Below are 18,676 nucleotides of genomic sequence, written 5' to 3'. Positions count from 1 at the left end.
TAGACTTTACACCGATCTGATCGGCGTTATCGGTATCGGCCGACAATTAGCATTTTATGCTGATCGGCTTTCATGTCATAAGTGGCTGATCCGATCAATGACGTCATTGATCAGCTGCGCACAAGACATTTAACTCCGCGTCTTCGTCTCGCATGAATCCAAAAGCTAGTTTATTTTTAGCCTCGTCACGTGTCTTGTTGCGCAGTACTGTAACCATCTGACGGCCTATAAAGTTTTTTCAATCTTGTCAGTGAAAAAACACGTCGTCGGTGTGGGACTGTTTTGCGGGGTCTCAGACAAACAACACGCAAGTTATTTGCAGTCTGTACACAACTGAAGTACGTCGTGGGGAATGTCATCTAAATGCTTCAACACAAATTTGATCGATCACCTGAAAAATGTACAAGAGGAGCATGCCGCGTACAAGCAACGCAGCGTGGGGGGGACAAAAGTGTCAAACGGACTCAAACTCTGGACAACACCCGTCCATATAGCAGTGTACAGTGAGGAAGTTAGGGTAAGCATGTCGTTAACAGCATTTTATTAAAGTAATTTAATTACAGTAAGTTAGCACCCATTATTTTTGTCATGTAATGTTGATCGGATTTAAACTTATGTCAGTGGCCAATCCTTGAATGCCCCCTCGAGGTCATTGACGTTTTAACTTTTGTCTGAAATGCTAGAGAATAATTTGAGCTGGCAGACTCTAGCACACCTGCAACCCTTGAGAGGATAAGCTGTACATAAAATGGATGGATGGATGAATGGATAGAGTATACAGTACACAAGTATATACAATAAATGAACAAGTCATGTAAATAGACACATTGCTCCATCTTGTGATCGGATCGGTGTTCGGTGTTTTTTTAAACTTGCTGATCGGTCCCAAAAATCCTGATTGTGTAAAGCCCAAAAAATACCAGTACATTTGATTTTCCATCTCTCAGCTTCACAATTGTTTGTTTTTTCATCCATAGACAACTCTGGTTTTCATGTTGGGTACACCCCTAACTAGTATACAGTAAATGAATCTTGAATCTGAAACAGAGCATTGACATTCAGTACCATTTGTTGTTTGAATAATCAATGTACAGTAATAGGATAGGCTTAAGCAACACAACCTGCCAGTCACAGATTCCATTTGTTTTCCTCCACATTAAAAAAAGAACAAAAAAAAGGTGGGTTCAAATGATCAAGAGTCATTTGGTTTATCGAGTGGAGAAGTTGGTGAAAACAAAAAAATTGTCAAAAATATATTTTTTTGCCAATGTGGAGATCTTAATGTTATAAACAGAAAAAGTGAATATGCTCTAAATACAAACCAAAATAAATCGATGTGACAGACTACAAAAAGAAGCGACTAAAAATCCAAACCTTCCCTGTGGGATGCAATAATAAAAAAATAGGGCCAATAAAGTACTAACGAGGAGAAAAAAATACTGGTATTGCAGAAATAAACACTAAGGGGATGCAATAATATTGTACATGGACAGCAATAAGGCATAACAAATAGTCGCCACCCTGTGCCTAACATTAGTGTTTAAACTGGAGGCGTGTTAGTGAATCTTTTAACAAGCTTCTGCGTGAGCCAAGGACAAAGCCATTAAATGTTGTGGCACAAGCATTTAACACTGTGAAAAACTCCTTTTTGCATTGCTGGCCTTGAGGGAAGTCTGCAGTCTCACAGCTTCATCTGATAACGAGAAGCGCTGAGTGAGGCGCTGAGTGAACTATACCCTCACATCAGTGAGCAGCAGATAGCCCACCCAGATGCTTTCCTCATCCTGGCTGGGGATTTCAACCATGGTGACCCCAAGACTGTGTTTCCATAACTCTACTCAAGCATTCACTTTCCAACAAGGGGAAACAACACTGAACAATATTTTTACCCCCCCTGAGAGGAGCCTACAAGAATCTTCCCTTCCCCCACCTCAGTGCCTCAGACCACCTCACTGTAATGCTAAAGCCAGCTTACAGACCACTGGTTAAAGTCATCCAACTAGTTACGAAACCGGTACGACTGTAGCCAGAAGGGTCCCTAGTGGCACTTCAAGACTGTTTTGCCACCAGTGACTGGACCATGTTCAAACAGGATGCCACGTACAACTCCATCACCAAAGACTGCTACTGGCTACATCAGCAAGTGCATGGATGATGTCACCACCACTAAGTCCATCACTGTTCATGCTAATCAGAAGCCATGGCTGACGGTAGAGGTCTACTGAAGGTCCGCAACGCTGCTTTCAGATCTCGAGATGAGGAGGGCCTGAGGACAGCTAGGGCCGATCTGTCTCGTGGCATCAGGGAGGCCAAGAGGGAGTACTCCAGGAGGATCGCCCACTGCTTCAGTAACAGCAGTGACACCAGGAGTCTTTGGCGAGGTATTCAGACCATTACAGACTACAAACCCCCACCACAGACCTGTGACAGCTCCGCCTCCCTGCTGAATGAGCTTAACAACTTATTTGCTTGCTTAAAGGCACACAACAGCACACCTCCACACAAGTCTCCACCCCCTCCTGGTGACCAGGTGCTGTCACTGACAGTCAAGTCCTCCCTCCACGCCTCCTCGGACCCCTTCTAGTTTGCATATTGGTCCAACCGGTCAACCGATGATGCCATCTTCACCACCACTCTGCCCTCACACACCCGGACTCTAAGGACTCAATATGTCAGAATGCTGTTCATAGACTTCAGCTCAGCATTCAATACCATCATCCCCAAACAAATGATTCACAAACTGGACCAGCTGGGGTTCAACACGTCGATGTGCAACTGGCGACTGGACTTTCTGACAGGGAGACCCCAGGGACCATCCAGGGCTAGGGCTTAGCAACAAGGTATGCCAAGGTTAGCATGAGTCTTTATTTTTGTCATTTGTATCCTTAAATATAACAATACTACATGATAATCTTCAACTAAGGCCTATTAAAAAATGTCAAGAACAAGTCGTGTAGATACCGTGCACTGGAAACGGGGCATTTTAAGAGTCGTAGTCCAACCCCGATTGATTTATTCAATCGATTAAGGAGTGTGTGTTTCAGTGATTGTGATTATCTCACCCTCCAACTGAATGATCTCCATCCGCTCCCCCGCCACGTCCTGGCCGACAAACTGAAGCCCTTTCTCTTCAAAGTGGTGCTTGAGCTCAGGGTTCACCTGGAGCGAGGGGAGAGCAAATCATCTTCTTAAAGAGCAAGTCAAAGAGTTTGCCGCTCAATACCGCCAGATTAGATCTGGACCGAGAGATTAAAATGGGGTTGATTGAAGAGGGCCTTAGCTTCTGATCATCTATTTATCTTTGAGGGCTAGTGTCTCACCTCAAATCTGTGTCTGTGCCGCTCATCAACGTGGTCCACGTCTCCATAAAGTTTTCCTGCAAGGGTGAATGAAAAGACCAATTCATCAAAACTGAAGTGGCTTGAAATAGAGTATAACGATCACAGAGGTCCCGAGTCCGCACGTACTCAGCACACTGTTTTGGGATTTGAAGATGGTTCGCCTCTGGCCAAGCCTCATTGTGCCTCCCATCTGGCCCGGGTTGTGCTCTGGCATGTCGATCACCTGCACAGAACAAACAATTGCATTGAAACCTATGCGCTGTACCTTAAATCAATCACAATTAAACCTGTAAGCAGAGATGAAGGAGCCTTTGCACTCATTATTGCTGGTGAACTGTCGATGATCAAACTTCGACGCCATGCCCAGCCTACATTCGATAGCGTAGGGTGGGGGGAAACAAACGCAATTTAGCTTGGCACATTTGTCTAGAATACCTGCTTCTGATTGGGACTCATTTGGGTGAATTTCAATACAAGAGCATGCCAATGTACGAGCATTGGTAAAACAGCTGCTTCAAAACCAAAATGGCCGAACTCATGTTCATTTTCATGCACGTCTTTGAGACTTTCTGGTGTGTCTTGTTATGATAGATGAAACTTTCTGAGGGTGCTACTGAATGGGTTTTGTGCGCTTGTGTTCAGGACCCCTAAAATACATTCTTACCATGATATCCGCACGGGCAAAAATATTGTGTGCTCTCTGGCATTTTGAGTCCCCCAAAAGGCAATTATTTTGTCTGAAGAATCATGTTTTGAAGAGGACCTACACACACCCTGGTACTCGGGCCTTAATTATGGACCCAGAGGGTATCTGTGGGTTTAAGGAAGACAAATTTAGGTCTTTTAGGACCCACTTTAAACCCACAAAGACCTTACACAAACAGAATGTGACCAATTAAAAACAGCTTAAAGGCAAAATAATGTATACATTAAAACTAGTACCCCCTGCTGCAAAACAGAATGATTACTGACAGTGCTCTTGAAATTTTGAAACAGGAGTGCCCGGAGAAAACTCACGCAGGCACATGGAGAACATGCAAACTAGACACAGGCGGGGCCGGGGATTGAACCCCGGTCCTCAGAACTGTGATGCTGACGCTCTAACTAGTCGTCCACCGTGTTCATAATATTTTACTGACTCATTTCAAAATTAATTGCTCATTAATTTTTCCCCATAGTTTAATGGCCGTCCTTACAATCACAAATAAAAAATAAAAGTAGAGAATAATTGACATTTATAAAGAGAAAGCATTATAGGTGGATTCAAATAAATAATTTTACTTGTTGGTGTGAACATTATTACACACAAGAGGACATAAAAGCACAGCAGTCACACAAAGACAACCTACCACCGGGTACTTGGAGTCCGGGTTGAACTCCGTGGAGTTGGCATCTGAGAAAAGAAAACCAAAACGGGTCAAATTTCCGCCCAAACACAACGCCAAACAAAGGGACTCAAATGTCGATGTGTCGCAATAGCTCACCTTCCCAGCCGAGAACATTGCGGGCAAACTCGCACACGGCCAGCTGCATGCCCAAACACACACCTGCATGAAAACAAGACAGATGACATTTTTGCTGAAGTAGTGCAATTGAATCCAAGAGATCTCTGTCGTTTTTTTGTTTCACAATGAAAATCTATTTCGCAGCACATTGTTCCAATTGTTTATCGCACAGTAATTTATATTATTCTAAGGGCTCTAGAGATAAAACAGCTATCCAATGATGAGACAGTTGATTAGTTACACTGGCACAATTTAATAGGAGACGCGGTATCAAAAATTCTACCTTCACAAAGAATAATGCTCAGTGTTGATTAACAAAGTCCAATGAGTATCAATTCAACATAATTGTAGTTGTGAATGCTACATTCCCCTCCTTGAGCTGTCACCTTATCATGGTGGAGGGGTTTGTGTGTCCCAATGATCCTAGGAGCCAAGTTGTCTGGGCCTTTATGCCCCTGGCAGGGTCACCCATGGAAAACAGGTCCTAGGTGAGGGACCAGACAAAGCACAGCTCCAAAAACCCCTATGATGACAAAGAATTCAGGACGATTCCATTGCCCGGGCGCGGGTCACCGGGGCCCCCCTCTGGAGCCAGGCCTGGAGGTGGGGCTCGAAGGAGAGCGCCTGGTGGCCGGGCCTGCACCCATGGGGCCCGGCCGGGCGCAGTCCGAAAGGGTAACGTGGGTCCCCCTTCACATGGGCTCACCACCTGTGGGAGGGGCCATAGGGGTCGGGTGCAGTGCGAGCTGGGCAGTAGTCGAAGGTAGGGACCTTGGCGATCCGATCCCCGGCTAGAGAAGCTGGCTCTAGGTACGTGGAATGTTACCTCTCTGGCAGGGAAGGAGCCCGAGTTGGTATGTGAGGTCGAGATGTTCCGACTAGATATAGTCGGACTCGCCTCCACACACCAGTCCTCTCAAGAGGCGTTGGACCCTCTTCCACTCTGGAGTTGCCCACGGTGAGAGTTGGGTGGCAAGTATACCCACACCTGCTCAGTGCCTGTACGTTGGGGTTCACCCCGGTGGACGAGAGGGTAGCCTCCCTCCGCCTTCGGGTGGGGGGGACGGGTCCTGACTGTTGTTTGTGCCTATGCACCAAACAGCAGTTCAGAGTACCCACCCTTTTTGGAGTCCTTGGAAGGGGTGCTGGAGAGCGCTCCCGCTGGGGACTCCATCGTTCTGCTGGGGGACTTCAATGCTCACGTGGGCAATGACAGTGATACCTGGAAGGGCGTGATTGGGAGGAACGGCGCCCCCGATCAGAACCAGAGCGGTGTTCTGTTATTGGACTTCTGTGCTCATCACGGATTGTCCATAACAAACACCATGTTCAAGCATAAGGGTGTCCACACGTGCACTTGGCACCAGGACACCCTAGGTCTCTACTTTGCTGACTGGAGACGGTTTAGTTTCTTACCTAGGAAGGGTTTATTCTGTTTTCTTGCCCAGTTTATGGCCAACATCTTGCCTTCTGTTCCTCTCACACCAAAACCACCAGGCACCAACACCCCACTGTGATGGAAAATACAGTTAGCATTATTGATGCAACGACTTTTCGGCCACTGAAAATTTTCTACCAAAAATGGACCAAAAGTGCATTTTTGGTTTTCGTCCGGAAGACTTTTGTCGGTAAAACAAGATTGCCGAAACAGGATGTTGATGATGCAAGCAAAAACCGCAGCGAGCACACGCTTGTCTGGATAAACCTTGGAGGGCCCACCAACGACGAGGTTGTGTGCTCCGTGGAGTCTCAGTCTTGCCGTTTAGCGGCTACGACAGTCAATGACAGTCTGCCAAAATGTCTTCGTTAGGGGTATGCGACAATAAAATAATAAAGATACATATTTATAAATGACTTTTCCTTGATAAAATCTTGAGACATGATGAATAGACTGATAGATTGCATTCGTCCATGTTTTGACGGAAAATAACAATAGCAATTAATAATTTGAGTTGCGCTGCGCTGAACCAATCGTGGCGTCAGTAGAACCATGCCAAGTTAGGTTGACACGCACAGTACAGGAGCAGCGAGATGCCCCCCCCACCCGAAAATTTGAATTGGAAAGCTTTTGCATGGTCAGATTGTACATGTCTATAAATACGTGTGTTTTATTTGTCTTACACAGTTGGATAATGTCATGTTCAACTTTTGACAGAAACATATTTAAAAAGGTTAAGAGTAACAGGGAAGATTTAAGGAAAATAGGCATTTGTATCATATTGTGATACATATCGATATCGACTGATATGAAAAAATTTGTGATACGATTTACACTGAGGTTAGTACACCGATCTTATCGGCCTGATTGGTATTGGCCGATAATTAGCATTTTATGCTGGTCAGCTTTTATGTCATAATTCGCAGTTCCGCAAAAGACATTTACTCCGCGTCACCATCGTGTACGGTATATTTGAATCCAAAAGCTAGTTTATTTTTAGCCTTGTCGCGTGTCTTTTGACGTAGTACTGTAAATATCTGACCACCAATAAAGTTATATAAAAAAAAAAAACGTCGGCAGTGTGGGACAGACAACACGTAATGCGTGAATCAGACTACAAGACAAATTTGGTCTTTCACGATTGCACTATGTCAGACGACTGCAATTAAATCTTGTATTCCGATACCCCATCTTTTACGATCACTGGGCTTTATCTTGTCAACTCAAATGTGACTGAATACACTCGTTACCATGGTGACGACAACAACATTGCATCGCGTCGTGTGTATTATAAGAACTAAATGGGGAAAAACGTGTTGGTGGTCACTGGTGCTTGGGAGAGGATTTTAATTCAAGGATTACTTGAGGTATGTTCCTGTACTTTTAATATGATACAGCTCACAAGCAGGCAACAAAACGTTATGTAGCCTAGCAAGCTAGTGCTAGCTGTTAGAATAAATGTACATAAGTTATCTCATGTTTACTCTAATCCTATTGCAAAGCATTTATTCAGCAGTATAATGTTGATTGTATCATGTAAGTTGAAGTTGTCTGTGAAAAAGAACTGTGCCCTTATCAAAAGATAGCGGCCGGAACATTTTGCGGTCGAAGGTTAAAACAATCAACGCTGATGAAGAACACATCTGGATTATCATCTGCACAATGAGTTATATCTATGATTGTTTCACGTTGCTGCTGTGTGTGCCCTTATCTCAATATAGCAGCAGCAACGTCTGTGTAACTAGGAACCACCCTAAGGAAATAAAAAGAGAGGGCTCGGCAGAGTGTGCTCAGAGCGGTAGGAGGTTGTAACTGCGTACAACTCTGTCCGTTCTTCTCGCAAGTCAAAAGAACCACTCTTGTCTTCCTTCCTTGTTTATTAAATGTTCTAGGTTGTTTGAACCTGACACTAACACTAACAGTTGTAAAGGCGTTCTGTCGAATCATGTTCTAAAGTTCCGGTGTGTGTGGTGTAATGTAATTACAATAAAAAAGTAAATTTTATTACAGTAAGTTAGGACCCATTATTTCTGTCATGTTGTAATGTGGCGGCACGGTGGGGGACTGGTTAGAGCGTCTGCCTCCCAGTTCTGAGGACCGGGGTACCCCGGCACCGCCTGTGTGGAGTTTGCATGTTCTTCCCGTGCCTCCGTGGGTTTTCTCCGGGCACTCCGGTTTCCTCCCGAACCCCAAAAACATGCTTGGTGATCGGCCCCAAAAATCCTGATCGCGTAAAGCCTAGTCTTAGATGCAATTTTACTAAAAATTGGATAATTTCTTTCGGTGTTTCGATTTTCAGCCTTGGTTTTCTAATTTTTGGCCAAAACTTTCATTCATCACTCGTTAACATGATACGATATAGAGCTACTAAACTTTCAAGAATGCAAACAAAAAATGCTGCACCTGCATTAATAAGAACACATAAAATGAATAGTGCATTTGTGAAGAAAATTCATTATTATTATAAGCCTCATTTTAAGTACAGTACTGTGTTTGTGAGTCAGTGTCTCTCTGCTGCCATCGTGTGGCTACAACAGAAACGGTGGTTTAAGCACTCACTTAGAGCTGCAGAGTTTTTGCCAAGCCTCATGATATTTCACCGGCTCGTCCTGCAAAGTGGCCGGCTCCAAGTCGGCTGAGTCTATGTACTGAAACATATGCAGACATCACGTTTAACCAACCATTATCAAACATCACAACGGACCGTTGAGAGACATTTTCCTACCTTGACCTCGAGCTTGTAACTGATGGCGAGCGCAGAGTGCTCCAGGGCCTTGATGACGGATGTGTAGGAGTCTGACAGCTTTGTGTACTTTCCCACCAGGGCGATGGAAACGTGCTCTAGCAGACGGTCGGACCTGAAATGTGAATAAGAAAGAATTAACATTGCCATGGATTCAAATCAGCATGTACGTATAAAATCTCAACATTTATGGCAGATGCTAAAATTCAGCTCATTTAACCATGTTCTACTCGACATACACTGGCTTTTTCCCATTTTGCCTGAAGACGTATTATACTCAAACAAATAGCTTATCTCCTCAAATAAGCTTAACACCATATCAAAGCCACTATTATAATACAGCACATATACTCTAAAGGAGAGACTATTTAGGTTGCTGAATGAAGAGAGCAGTTATTGCACAGATGTGCCTTGGATTGATTAAAATAAATGACAACTGTTAAATGAGCATTTATCTTAAAAATACACCTTGTTATTTGGCAATAAGCAACACAAAGAGCATGTTAAAGGGAACAAAGCGCCTGTTAATACTAGACTTTACACCGATCTGATCTGCTTGATCGGTATCAGCCGATAATTAGCATTTTATGCGGATCGGCTTTCATGTCATAACTCGCCGAGCCAAAACGTCATCAATCGGCTCTGCAAAAGACATTTACTTCGCATCGTATGCGTATGAATCAAAAAGCTGTTTTATTTTTAGCCTTGTGGCATAGTCCTGTTACTTATTTGACAGCCAATAACGTTTTTCAATCTTGTTGGTGAAAAAACAAGTCGCCGGTGTGAGACTATTTTGCAGTGTCTCAGACAAACAAACGTAAGTTATTTGCAGTCTGTGCATAACTGAAGTACGTCGTGGGGAACGTCATTTAAATGCTTCAACACAACAAATTTGATCGGGCACCTGAAGAATGTACACAAGGAGCATGCCGCGTTCAAGCATGCCGCGTTCAAGCAACGCCGCGTTGGGGGGTGGGGAAAGGAAAAGCCTAACGTACACAAACTCTGGACAACACCCATCCATATTGCCAGGACAGTGAGAAAGTTAGATTAAGCATGTCATTAACAGTATTTGTTAAAGTAATTTTATTACAGTAAGTTAGCAACCATTATTTCTGTCATGTTGTAATGTTGATTTGACCTAAACTTATATCAGTGGCCAATCCTAGAATGCCCCCTAGAGGTCATTGATGTTTTAACTTTTGTCTAAAATGCTAGAGAATACTTAAACATACTCAGTATACAGTACACAAGTATATACAATAAATGATCAAGTCATGTAAATTGACACATTGCTCCATCTTGTGATCGGATCGGTGATTGGTTATCGTTTTTTTTTTCTTCTCGAGGTTGCAACACATTTGTGAACCAGTATTCTATTACTACCACTCATGGAGAATGGGAGCAGAAACAAAAATGCACATTTATTGTATATACATTTTAGAATATGGCCCAAGCAATAAAGTGGTCAAAAAAAGGGGTGGGGTGGCCCACCTATCGGCCATCTCCTTCCACTTGGATAGCATCTTTCTGGGCCTCATCTCAACAGGCAGGTTCAGCCTTTGGCAGAAGTAGCTAACAACTCCCTGATCCTCCAACAACAGAGGTACTCGGTAGACTGAAGACACGTCATGCACACAGATCACCTGTAAGAGACAGTTTGAAACATTTTTTGTTGATGACTTAATAAAATTTATTAAATGGCATGAAAGACCTGTTCATCACCTGTGTTGGCTCCACGTGACAAAACATGGATATCTTCTCCTTGACAGCTGTTTCCAAAGGCATCGTACAACGGCACATTATCTAAGCACAAATTTGACCTCACTTGTAATGTGAATTCAATATAACAAACAACTTTAATTTGCTTTTGTGGTTGCAGTTTGCCTCACCAAGTCGGGAGACAAGCCAAGACCTCTGAGCTCCCGCACACTGTTTTGTGTCGGCTTAGTCTTCTGCTCTCCTGTAGTGTTTGGCTGAAAAACAAAAATGAGAAAAATTATCCAAATTCAATGTTCTATATTTTACAAACTTTTAACTCACTTTTTAAAACAAATGAAGGTATTTAATAAAAATGTATTTTTAGTATTTAGTCTATAATATTGTTTTATCGTTAAATTGATCATTTTAATTTATTTTTAATTAAAAACAAATATGTCTTTAAAAATTTACAACTAATGTAATTTCTCGTGTATAATGCGCATCCCCCCCCACCCCCCAAAAAATTGTCAAAAGTCAATAGTGCGCATTATACATAGGTATGGGGGCAAATGGAAAAAACCTTCACATTGTAGAAATGTATGCCGCTATCGAGTGGTTATGAAAAAGCTGTACACTTTCATTAAAAAATGCCACTGCCACCTAGTGGTTATAAAAACATGTAGCCTACACTTTCATTCCAATATGACAGGGGTACGTATGACTGTATATGTACAGTTGTGCTCATAAGTTTACATACCCTGGCAGAATGTGAAATATATATATATATATATATATTTTTTTTTTTTAAATATGACTGAACAACAACAATCATTAATTTCTTTATGGTTATGTTTTGTTTAATGATAATGCTTTTCTAAAATGCGTGACTGTTTAATTTGAATCCCATTAAAATAAAATGAAATGTATTTCGCCTTGTCCTTCATGTTTTCTTTAAAGAGCAGCCATCCAAGCCCCAGCCATGACATTACCTGCGCCATTAACCGATAAAGGGATTGTCGTCACTTTCTCCTAAATTTTATACACTTATAAAAAGTGACGTGGTTCCCCTTTACGGGACAAATTAGTTTGATTTTAACGTTAACGCGTAAATCAGACTAACCCGGAAGTGAACGCAGGCGTTTACCTTCCTTCGTATCTTCTTCCAAATTAATTAAAAAAAAAATTTCAACCAATGTATGCTACACTCTGATCGATTTTCCCTCTTCTCTCAGCTTCAAAATGGTTTGCTTTTCTCCCATAGACAACTCTCTGGCCTTCATGTTTGCTTAACAGCAAATGTAGTTTCACTGGTGAAACCCAAAACAAGCATGATGTAATGTTTAAGCATCTATCCATCGATCAATTTTCTACCACTTATCCGAGGTCAGGTCCCGGGGGCAGTAGCTTTAGCAGGGACGTCCAGACTTCCCTCTCCCCAGCCACTTCATCCAGCTCTTCCGGGGGGATCCTGAGGCGTTCCCGTGCTAGCTGAAGGACATAGTCTCTCCAGTGTGTCCTGGGTCGTCCCAGGGTCTCCTCCCGGTGGGACGTGCCCGGAACACCTCACCAGGGAGGCATCCGAATCAGATGCCCCAGCAACCTCATCTGGCTCCTCTCGATGTGGAAGAGCAGCGGCTCTACTCTGAGATCCTCCCTGATGACAGAGCTTCTCACCCTATCTCCAAGGGGGAGCCGGACACCCTGCGGAGGAAACTCATTTCGGACGCTTGAATCCGGGATCTCGTTCTTTGGTCACGTCCCACAGCTCGTGACCATAGGTGAGGGTAGGAACGTAGATCAACCGCTAAATTGAGAGCTTTGCCTTTCGGCTTAGCTTCTTCTTGACCACAACGGACCGATACAAAGTCTGCATCACTGCAGACGCTACACCGATCCGCCTGTCGATCCCCCGTTCCATTCTTCCCTCACTCGTGAACAAGACCACAAGATACTTGAACTCCTCCACTTAGGGCAGGATCTCATCCCCGACCTGGAGAGGGCACGCCACCCTTTTCCGACTGAGGACCATGGTCTCAGATTTGGAGGTGCTTCACACTCGGCTGCGAACTGCTCCAGTGAGAGTTGGAGATCACGGCTCGATGAAGCCAACAGAACCACATCATCTGCAAAAAGCAGAGATGCAATACTGAGGCCACCAAACCGGACCCCCTTTACGCCTCGGCTGAAATTTTGTCCATACAAGTTCTGAACAGAATCGGTGACAAAGGGCAGCCTTGGCGGAGTTCAACCTGCACCGGGAACGGGTCAGACTTACTGCCGGATATGCGGCCCAAACTCTGACTCCGGTCGTACAGGAGCCCGTATCAGGGGGTTCGGTACCCCATACTCCCGAAGGACCCCCCCAGGACTCCCCGAGGGACACGGTCGAACACCTTCTCCAAGTCCACAAAACACATGTAGACTGGTTGGGAGAACTCCCATGCACCCTTGAGCACCCTGCCAAGGGTGTAGAGCTGGTCCAATGTTCCACAGCCAGGACGAAAAACACACTGCTCCTCCTGGATCTGAGACTCGACTTCCCGACGGACCCTCCTCTCTAGCACCCCTGAATAGACCTTACCAGGGAGGCTGAGGAGTGTGATCCCCCAGTAGTTGGAACACACCCTCCGGTACTCCTTCTTAAAAAGGGGGCCCACCACCCCAGTCTGCCAATCCAGAGGCACTGTTCCCGATGTCCATGCGATGTTGCAGAGGCATGTCAACCAGGCCAGCCCCACAACATCCAGAGCCTTTAGGAACTCCGGGCAAATCTCATCCACCCCCGGGGCCTTGCCACCGAGGAGCTTTTTAACCACCTCGGTGACCTCAACCCCAGAGATAGGATAGCCCGCCTCAGCTTCCTCATGGGAAGTCGTGTCGGTAGAATTGAGGTGGTCTTCGAAGTATTCTCCCCACCGACTCACAACGTCCCGAGTCGAGGTCAGCAGCGCCCCATCCCCACTATACACAGTGTTGATGGTGCACTGCTTCCCCCTCCTGAGATGCCGGATGATGGACCAGAATTTCCTCGAAGCAGTCCAGAAGTCTTTCTCCATGGCCTCACCGAACTCCTCCCATACCTGAGTTTTTGTTTCAGCGACCACCAAAGCTGCATTCCGCTTGGCCAGCCGGTAGCCATCAGCTGCCTCAGGAGTCGCACAGGCCAAAAAGGCCCTATAGGACTCCTTCTTCAAATCTAAAAGGCAACACCTGAGCACCCATCAGTCACATGTTCCAATACTTTTGCTCACCTGAGTGGGTTCAAACCAAAGGTGTTCTGTCCTGAGTTGTTAAACACATCTAGAAATAAACACCATGAAATAAAAGCTGAAATTGTGAACATTTGTCTCATATTCATCTTTTGATCTGAAACCTAAATGTCTTCAGTATACAACAAAAAGAAAGGAATTGACATTGTCGTTCCAATACCTTTGGAGGGGACTGTATGGCTGAGTACTGCTTCCTAAAAACCCAGAAATGCTGTGTTGGCGCTCAGCAGAGTTGAGTGGGCAGGTACTTAAAATACTAATTGATGAAACTACGTCACAATGATGGCGATTTCAATTCTATCATTTTTTGCAAGGCTTTTGCCATTGGCATTCAATAGACAAACTGCATAGATGTCAAATTTAAACCAAATCTCTCCCCTATGAGATCCACAATACCCCATCAGTGGACATTTTTAAACTAGATCTCAAATCTCACCTGTTTCACGCAGTTTGATGCTTAGTGAACTTTGTTCTGTTTGTCCACTTTGTGTAAAGCGGCCTTGGGTTCCATGAAAGGCGCTATATAAATCAAGTTATTATTATAATAAATATGTCGAAGACTCATTTTGACCTATGCATAAAGAAGTTGAAAAAAAAATGATTTTGATGGCATCGGACCTGTAACACCAAGGTGGCCTCACCTGTGGTACAAGGCTGACATGGATGTTGCAGAAGTTCTCCCTCTTCACCTTGAACTGAAACTGTCTGAAGGCTTCTATGAAGGGCATGCTCTCGATGTCGCCCACTGTGCCCCCTAGCTGTGGACACAACACACAGGCTCAGAGCACTGACATGTGAGCCTCACATAATTACGATAAAACCTCAACGACTACACTGGTGAGGTGTGATTCTTCCCGGTTCTTTTACAGAGTAATAAACGCATGGCTGCAGGCAAGCTAATAACTTCGTCATGACCTGCAACGTACAGCGATAAAAAAGTTTGTTTGATCATACTGTAAATAAAATAATTTTTGGGGTAAAATAAACTATAGACAAATTTACTTATTTTTAAAAATAATTTATTGGAAGGAAAATTCATTCTAAATACTACAATTCATTATTATTAATTTTACAATTACAAAAAGAAAATGAATTATTTTAATATTACAATAAGCTATTTTTCATACACATTTGAACTTTGACATTCACAAAAGACCGGGCCCATCTGTTTTACAAATCAAATGTAGCCATTGAGAACAGGTATGCCCACCCCTGCCATAGCTGAACAAGCAATGATGCTAGAAGAAAGTTTGACAGGAGTCTTAAAAGAAGAATTTACTGCAACTGTGCTTTGTTTGGAACTTAAGACATAGTCATATTTACAGTCGGTTCCTATACCGGCACACCCAACTGTGCAGCAGATTGCTGACAGATATTCCCCTGCTTTAACGCGTCAGGCAACACACCATGTAAAACACTTATTTCTGTTACTTCACAACGTTCCTCTTCATATTTTTACTCAGTGTCTTTTCTTTAATCCAGTTTTTGCAACTATTTGGAAAAAAGCCAACCAAACTGACCTCTATAACACAAACTTGAGGCTCCACACCATCGCCGTCCACAGAAACCTTGGACTGATTCATCACCCATTCCTGGATTGCATCTGTGATGTGAGGGACCACTGGAGGAAGGAAGAAGACAATGATAAGGGTTGTACCGCCTTAAAAGGTTAAAGTTGAGCACTTTTCAAGCATGACACAACTACTGTACATGAGCTGTTTTTTGTGAAAATGAAAAATGACAAATAATAAAATAAGGAATAAAGGTGACAACCTGCACTATTAAAATGTTATAAGGGCATAAAAAAATGAAGTTGTTCTCAGATTAACATGATACGAACATACATTTAACTTATTTTTTTTTGCATCTTATACGCCTTGAAGTTATTACTCTATTGTACTTCATTTAGTTTAAAATAGAGGGATTTTGTAATTAAAAATAAAAGCACCAAGCTATTTTTGATAGCAGAGAACTAGGGCTGCACGATATTGGAAAAAAATGAGATTGTGATTTTTTTGTAACCCTGACATTTATATTGCGATGTGAAAAAATACAGGATAACATACTGGTGACGTGAAAATCAGCACACATTTTTCGGACAGTTTATGACAGCTTCAGTAGAAAACAAATTATGCTCACCATACCACAGAAGTACATTATTTTTGTGACGTATACCTCTATTTAAATGCACTGTAGTTGTGAGCGGGTAAGTGCCCGCCCGGCCAGACATGAAGTTAAAATCATTTATTTTCATGTCCAGTTGTACTGGAGTACATATATTAGTATATTCCTAACACTATTATTCATTTGTTTTTAATCTGTAATGTTACACATTTTAACATAATATGCATTACTATTTCTTTATTTGAGTGGATTAGCTTGAACAACAGCACGGTGGAGTACTGATTAGCTCATCTGCCTCACAAGTTTTGAGGTCCTGGTTGCAAATCTGGCCTCTTTATGGAGTTTGCATGTTCTCCCCCATGCCTGTGTGGGTTTTCTCTGGGTACTACGGTTTCCTCCCACATTCCAAAACATGCATGGTAGGTTAATTGAAGGTTGTTTTTCTATATCTGCCCTGCAATTGGCCGGCGATTCGTTCAGGGTGTACACCGCCTCTCGCCCAAAGTCATCTTAGATAGCGAGGATAAGTGGTATAGAATGAAGAAGGCGCCAGCACACCCGCGACCCTCGTGAGGATAACCCGTTCGGAAAATGACTGGATGGATAGTTTAAACAACACACATTGCTGTGTGCACCTTGTGTATGGATCAGACTACAAGACTTTAGCCCCGATGCAAGACTATTCAGATTATAATCGGTTTAGAAGCCCAAGTCGATTGAAAATGCTCCATATAAACACCTCAATCAGAATGGACAGGCATAATCTAAATGGAATTTCATTTGGTTTCAGATGGGTGCAATATTTCTTTCGCCAAACCAATCAGAAGTAAATTTTCGTCATGTATACCGTCATTCAGAATAGAGCCTTGGAAAGCTCTGTCTGCGAATGCTTCGTTTCGAGGTGAATGCGTGGCAACACCGTTTACACACAGCGTAAAAATGGCATCTCCGATGGAGCTCTTATGCGACGGAGATCTTGTTTTTAACTACCGTATTTTCACGACCATAAGGCGCAGTCTCAGTTACGGGGTTTATTTCTGTATTTAACACATACATAAGGCACACCGTATTATTGGGCGGAGGCATGGTAAAACATACGCTAGCTTAAAACATACGGTAGCATGCATGCACGCTAAAACATACGCGAGCATGCATGCTCGTGTATATTTTTAAAAAGGCTGCGGGAGCAAAACTGAGTTCGGTTGTACTTTATTCAAGTGTTTAACAATGTACTCACGTTATTTTTTGATCAATCCTCATCCACAAATCCATCAAAGTCCTCATCTTCTGTATACGAAATGAACAGCTGGGCAAGTTCTCCATCAAACCTGCCGGGTTCCCTCTCGCCATTGTCGGAGTCAGTCTCGTTGCCGGGGGGCTGTTCAGCAATGATGCTGGCTTTCGCGAAAGCTCGGACAACAGTCAAATCAGATACTTTAGCCCAGGCATCCACAATCCATTCACATATAGTGGCGTAACTCGCCCGGCGATAGATGCCTTGATAGCGCCGTTTCATAAAACGAAAGCACCAAGACGGCACTCCTTGAAAATGTTCGATTTTCATTTCTTCTGCAAGCGTTATTGCCCACAGTCGGATGGTGACTGTAGAGACGCTTCTCCCGGCTGTTCTTTGCTCATTAATCCATTGCTCGAGTTGGTCTTCCAACTCGTGCCACCTCGCCTTGTTTCCGCGGAAACTCAGCTTCGTCTTCTTGACTTGGCGAAGCTCGTTTTCCTGCTTTCTCCACTTGCGAACCATGGATTCGTTGATCTTGAATTCTCACCCGGCTGCTCGATTCCCACGTTCCTCTGTGTAACTGATAGCTTGCAGTTTAAACTGTGCTTCGTAAGCGTGTCTCTGCGTAGGTGCCATTTTCGGTGGCCCTTAGCCAAACCGATGTTGTTTTGCACAATGCACATACGGCGCTCTATACCTACTGGGGGCGTGCCGTTAGCGTCCTCTTTCACACGCACCCTTCCCCCTTTAACGTCATCATGCTGTCCTCAGTCACGTCCGCCTTTCCTCTATATAAGCAGTGTGTCGGCAGGAAATGCTCCCAGTCAGTGAAGCGGAGCGCTCATCAAAGTCACACAACATTTACAGATTTTGGAACTCGGTGCACACATAAGGCGCGCCACATTATAAGGCGCCCCGTCCATTTGGGAGAAAATTTAAGACTTTTAAGTGCGCCTTATGGTCTTGAAAATGCGGTACTTAAGTTGTCCTCTCTCTTTGGAGGAGGAGATTGCAGTGGGAAAATAGGTGACTTTCAACATTTAAAACATGCACTCGCGCAAACGCAACAAGATTAAGTTTGCACTCGCACAAGCTGAAAAAAGTTTGTATATGCGACCAATATGATCGCAATCTCAAGCTTTGGCTTATATATTCTTCAGGTAATATACCTTTAATGGTACCAGGCATTAAAATGAAAAAGAAACAAGGGTAGGCTATTTATTTTCACAATTATACACACAGACATACGCACGTTTGTTATATATAATATGATAATGCAGGTATCGATCAAATTCTTTTTTTTAGAAAATGACTTAAG

The 18,676-nt window shown here is 43.5% G+C and overlaps 1 protein-coding gene across 5 annotated transcripts in view; it reads right to left on the bottom strand.

Moving 5' to 3' along the window:
* The window catches only part of ctps1b (CTP synthase 1b), a 37,153-nt gene that overhangs the window by 2,991 nt on the left and 15,486 nt on the right, over positions 1-18,676 (bottom strand). For 4 of the 5 annotated variants that reach the window (XM_061777030.1, XM_061777029.1, XM_061777028.1 and 1 more), the window contains 13 exons: positions 15,518-15,618; positions 14,639-14,755; positions 10,920-11,003; positions 10,753-10,833; positions 10,522-10,673; positions 9,010-9,142; positions 8,844-8,932; positions 6,263-6,357; positions 4,826-4,888; positions 4,691-4,734; positions 3,468-3,564; positions 3,321-3,376; positions 3,063-3,159 (listed from right to left, as the gene is read on the bottom strand). In XM_061777030.1, the coding sequence (XP_061633014.1) occupies positions 3,063-3,159; positions 3,321-3,376; positions 3,468-3,564; positions 4,691-4,734; positions 4,826-4,888; positions 6,263-6,357; positions 8,844-8,932; positions 9,010-9,142; positions 10,522-10,673; positions 10,753-10,833; positions 10,920-11,003; positions 14,639-14,755; positions 15,518-15,618 (1,209 nt within the window). Of the gene's footprint in view, positions 1-3,062; positions 3,160-3,320; positions 3,377-3,467; positions 3,565-4,690; positions 4,735-4,825; positions 4,889-6,262; positions 6,358-8,843; positions 8,933-9,009; positions 9,143-10,521; positions 10,674-10,752; positions 10,834-10,919; positions 11,004-14,638; positions 14,756-15,517; positions 15,619-17,358 lie in introns of all 5 variants that reach the window. The other variant, XM_061777032.1, reaches the window with a different exon arrangement.

Source organism: Phyllopteryx taeniolatus, chromosome 6, assembly GCF_024500385.1.
Source record: "Phyllopteryx taeniolatus isolate TA_2022b chromosome 6, UOR_Ptae_1.2, whole genome shotgun sequence".
NCBI classification, from domain to species: domain Eukaryota; kingdom Metazoa; phylum Chordata; class Actinopteri; order Syngnathiformes; family Syngnathidae; genus Phyllopteryx; species Phyllopteryx taeniolatus.
This window is presented reverse-complemented; position numbering and strand designations above follow the sequence as displayed.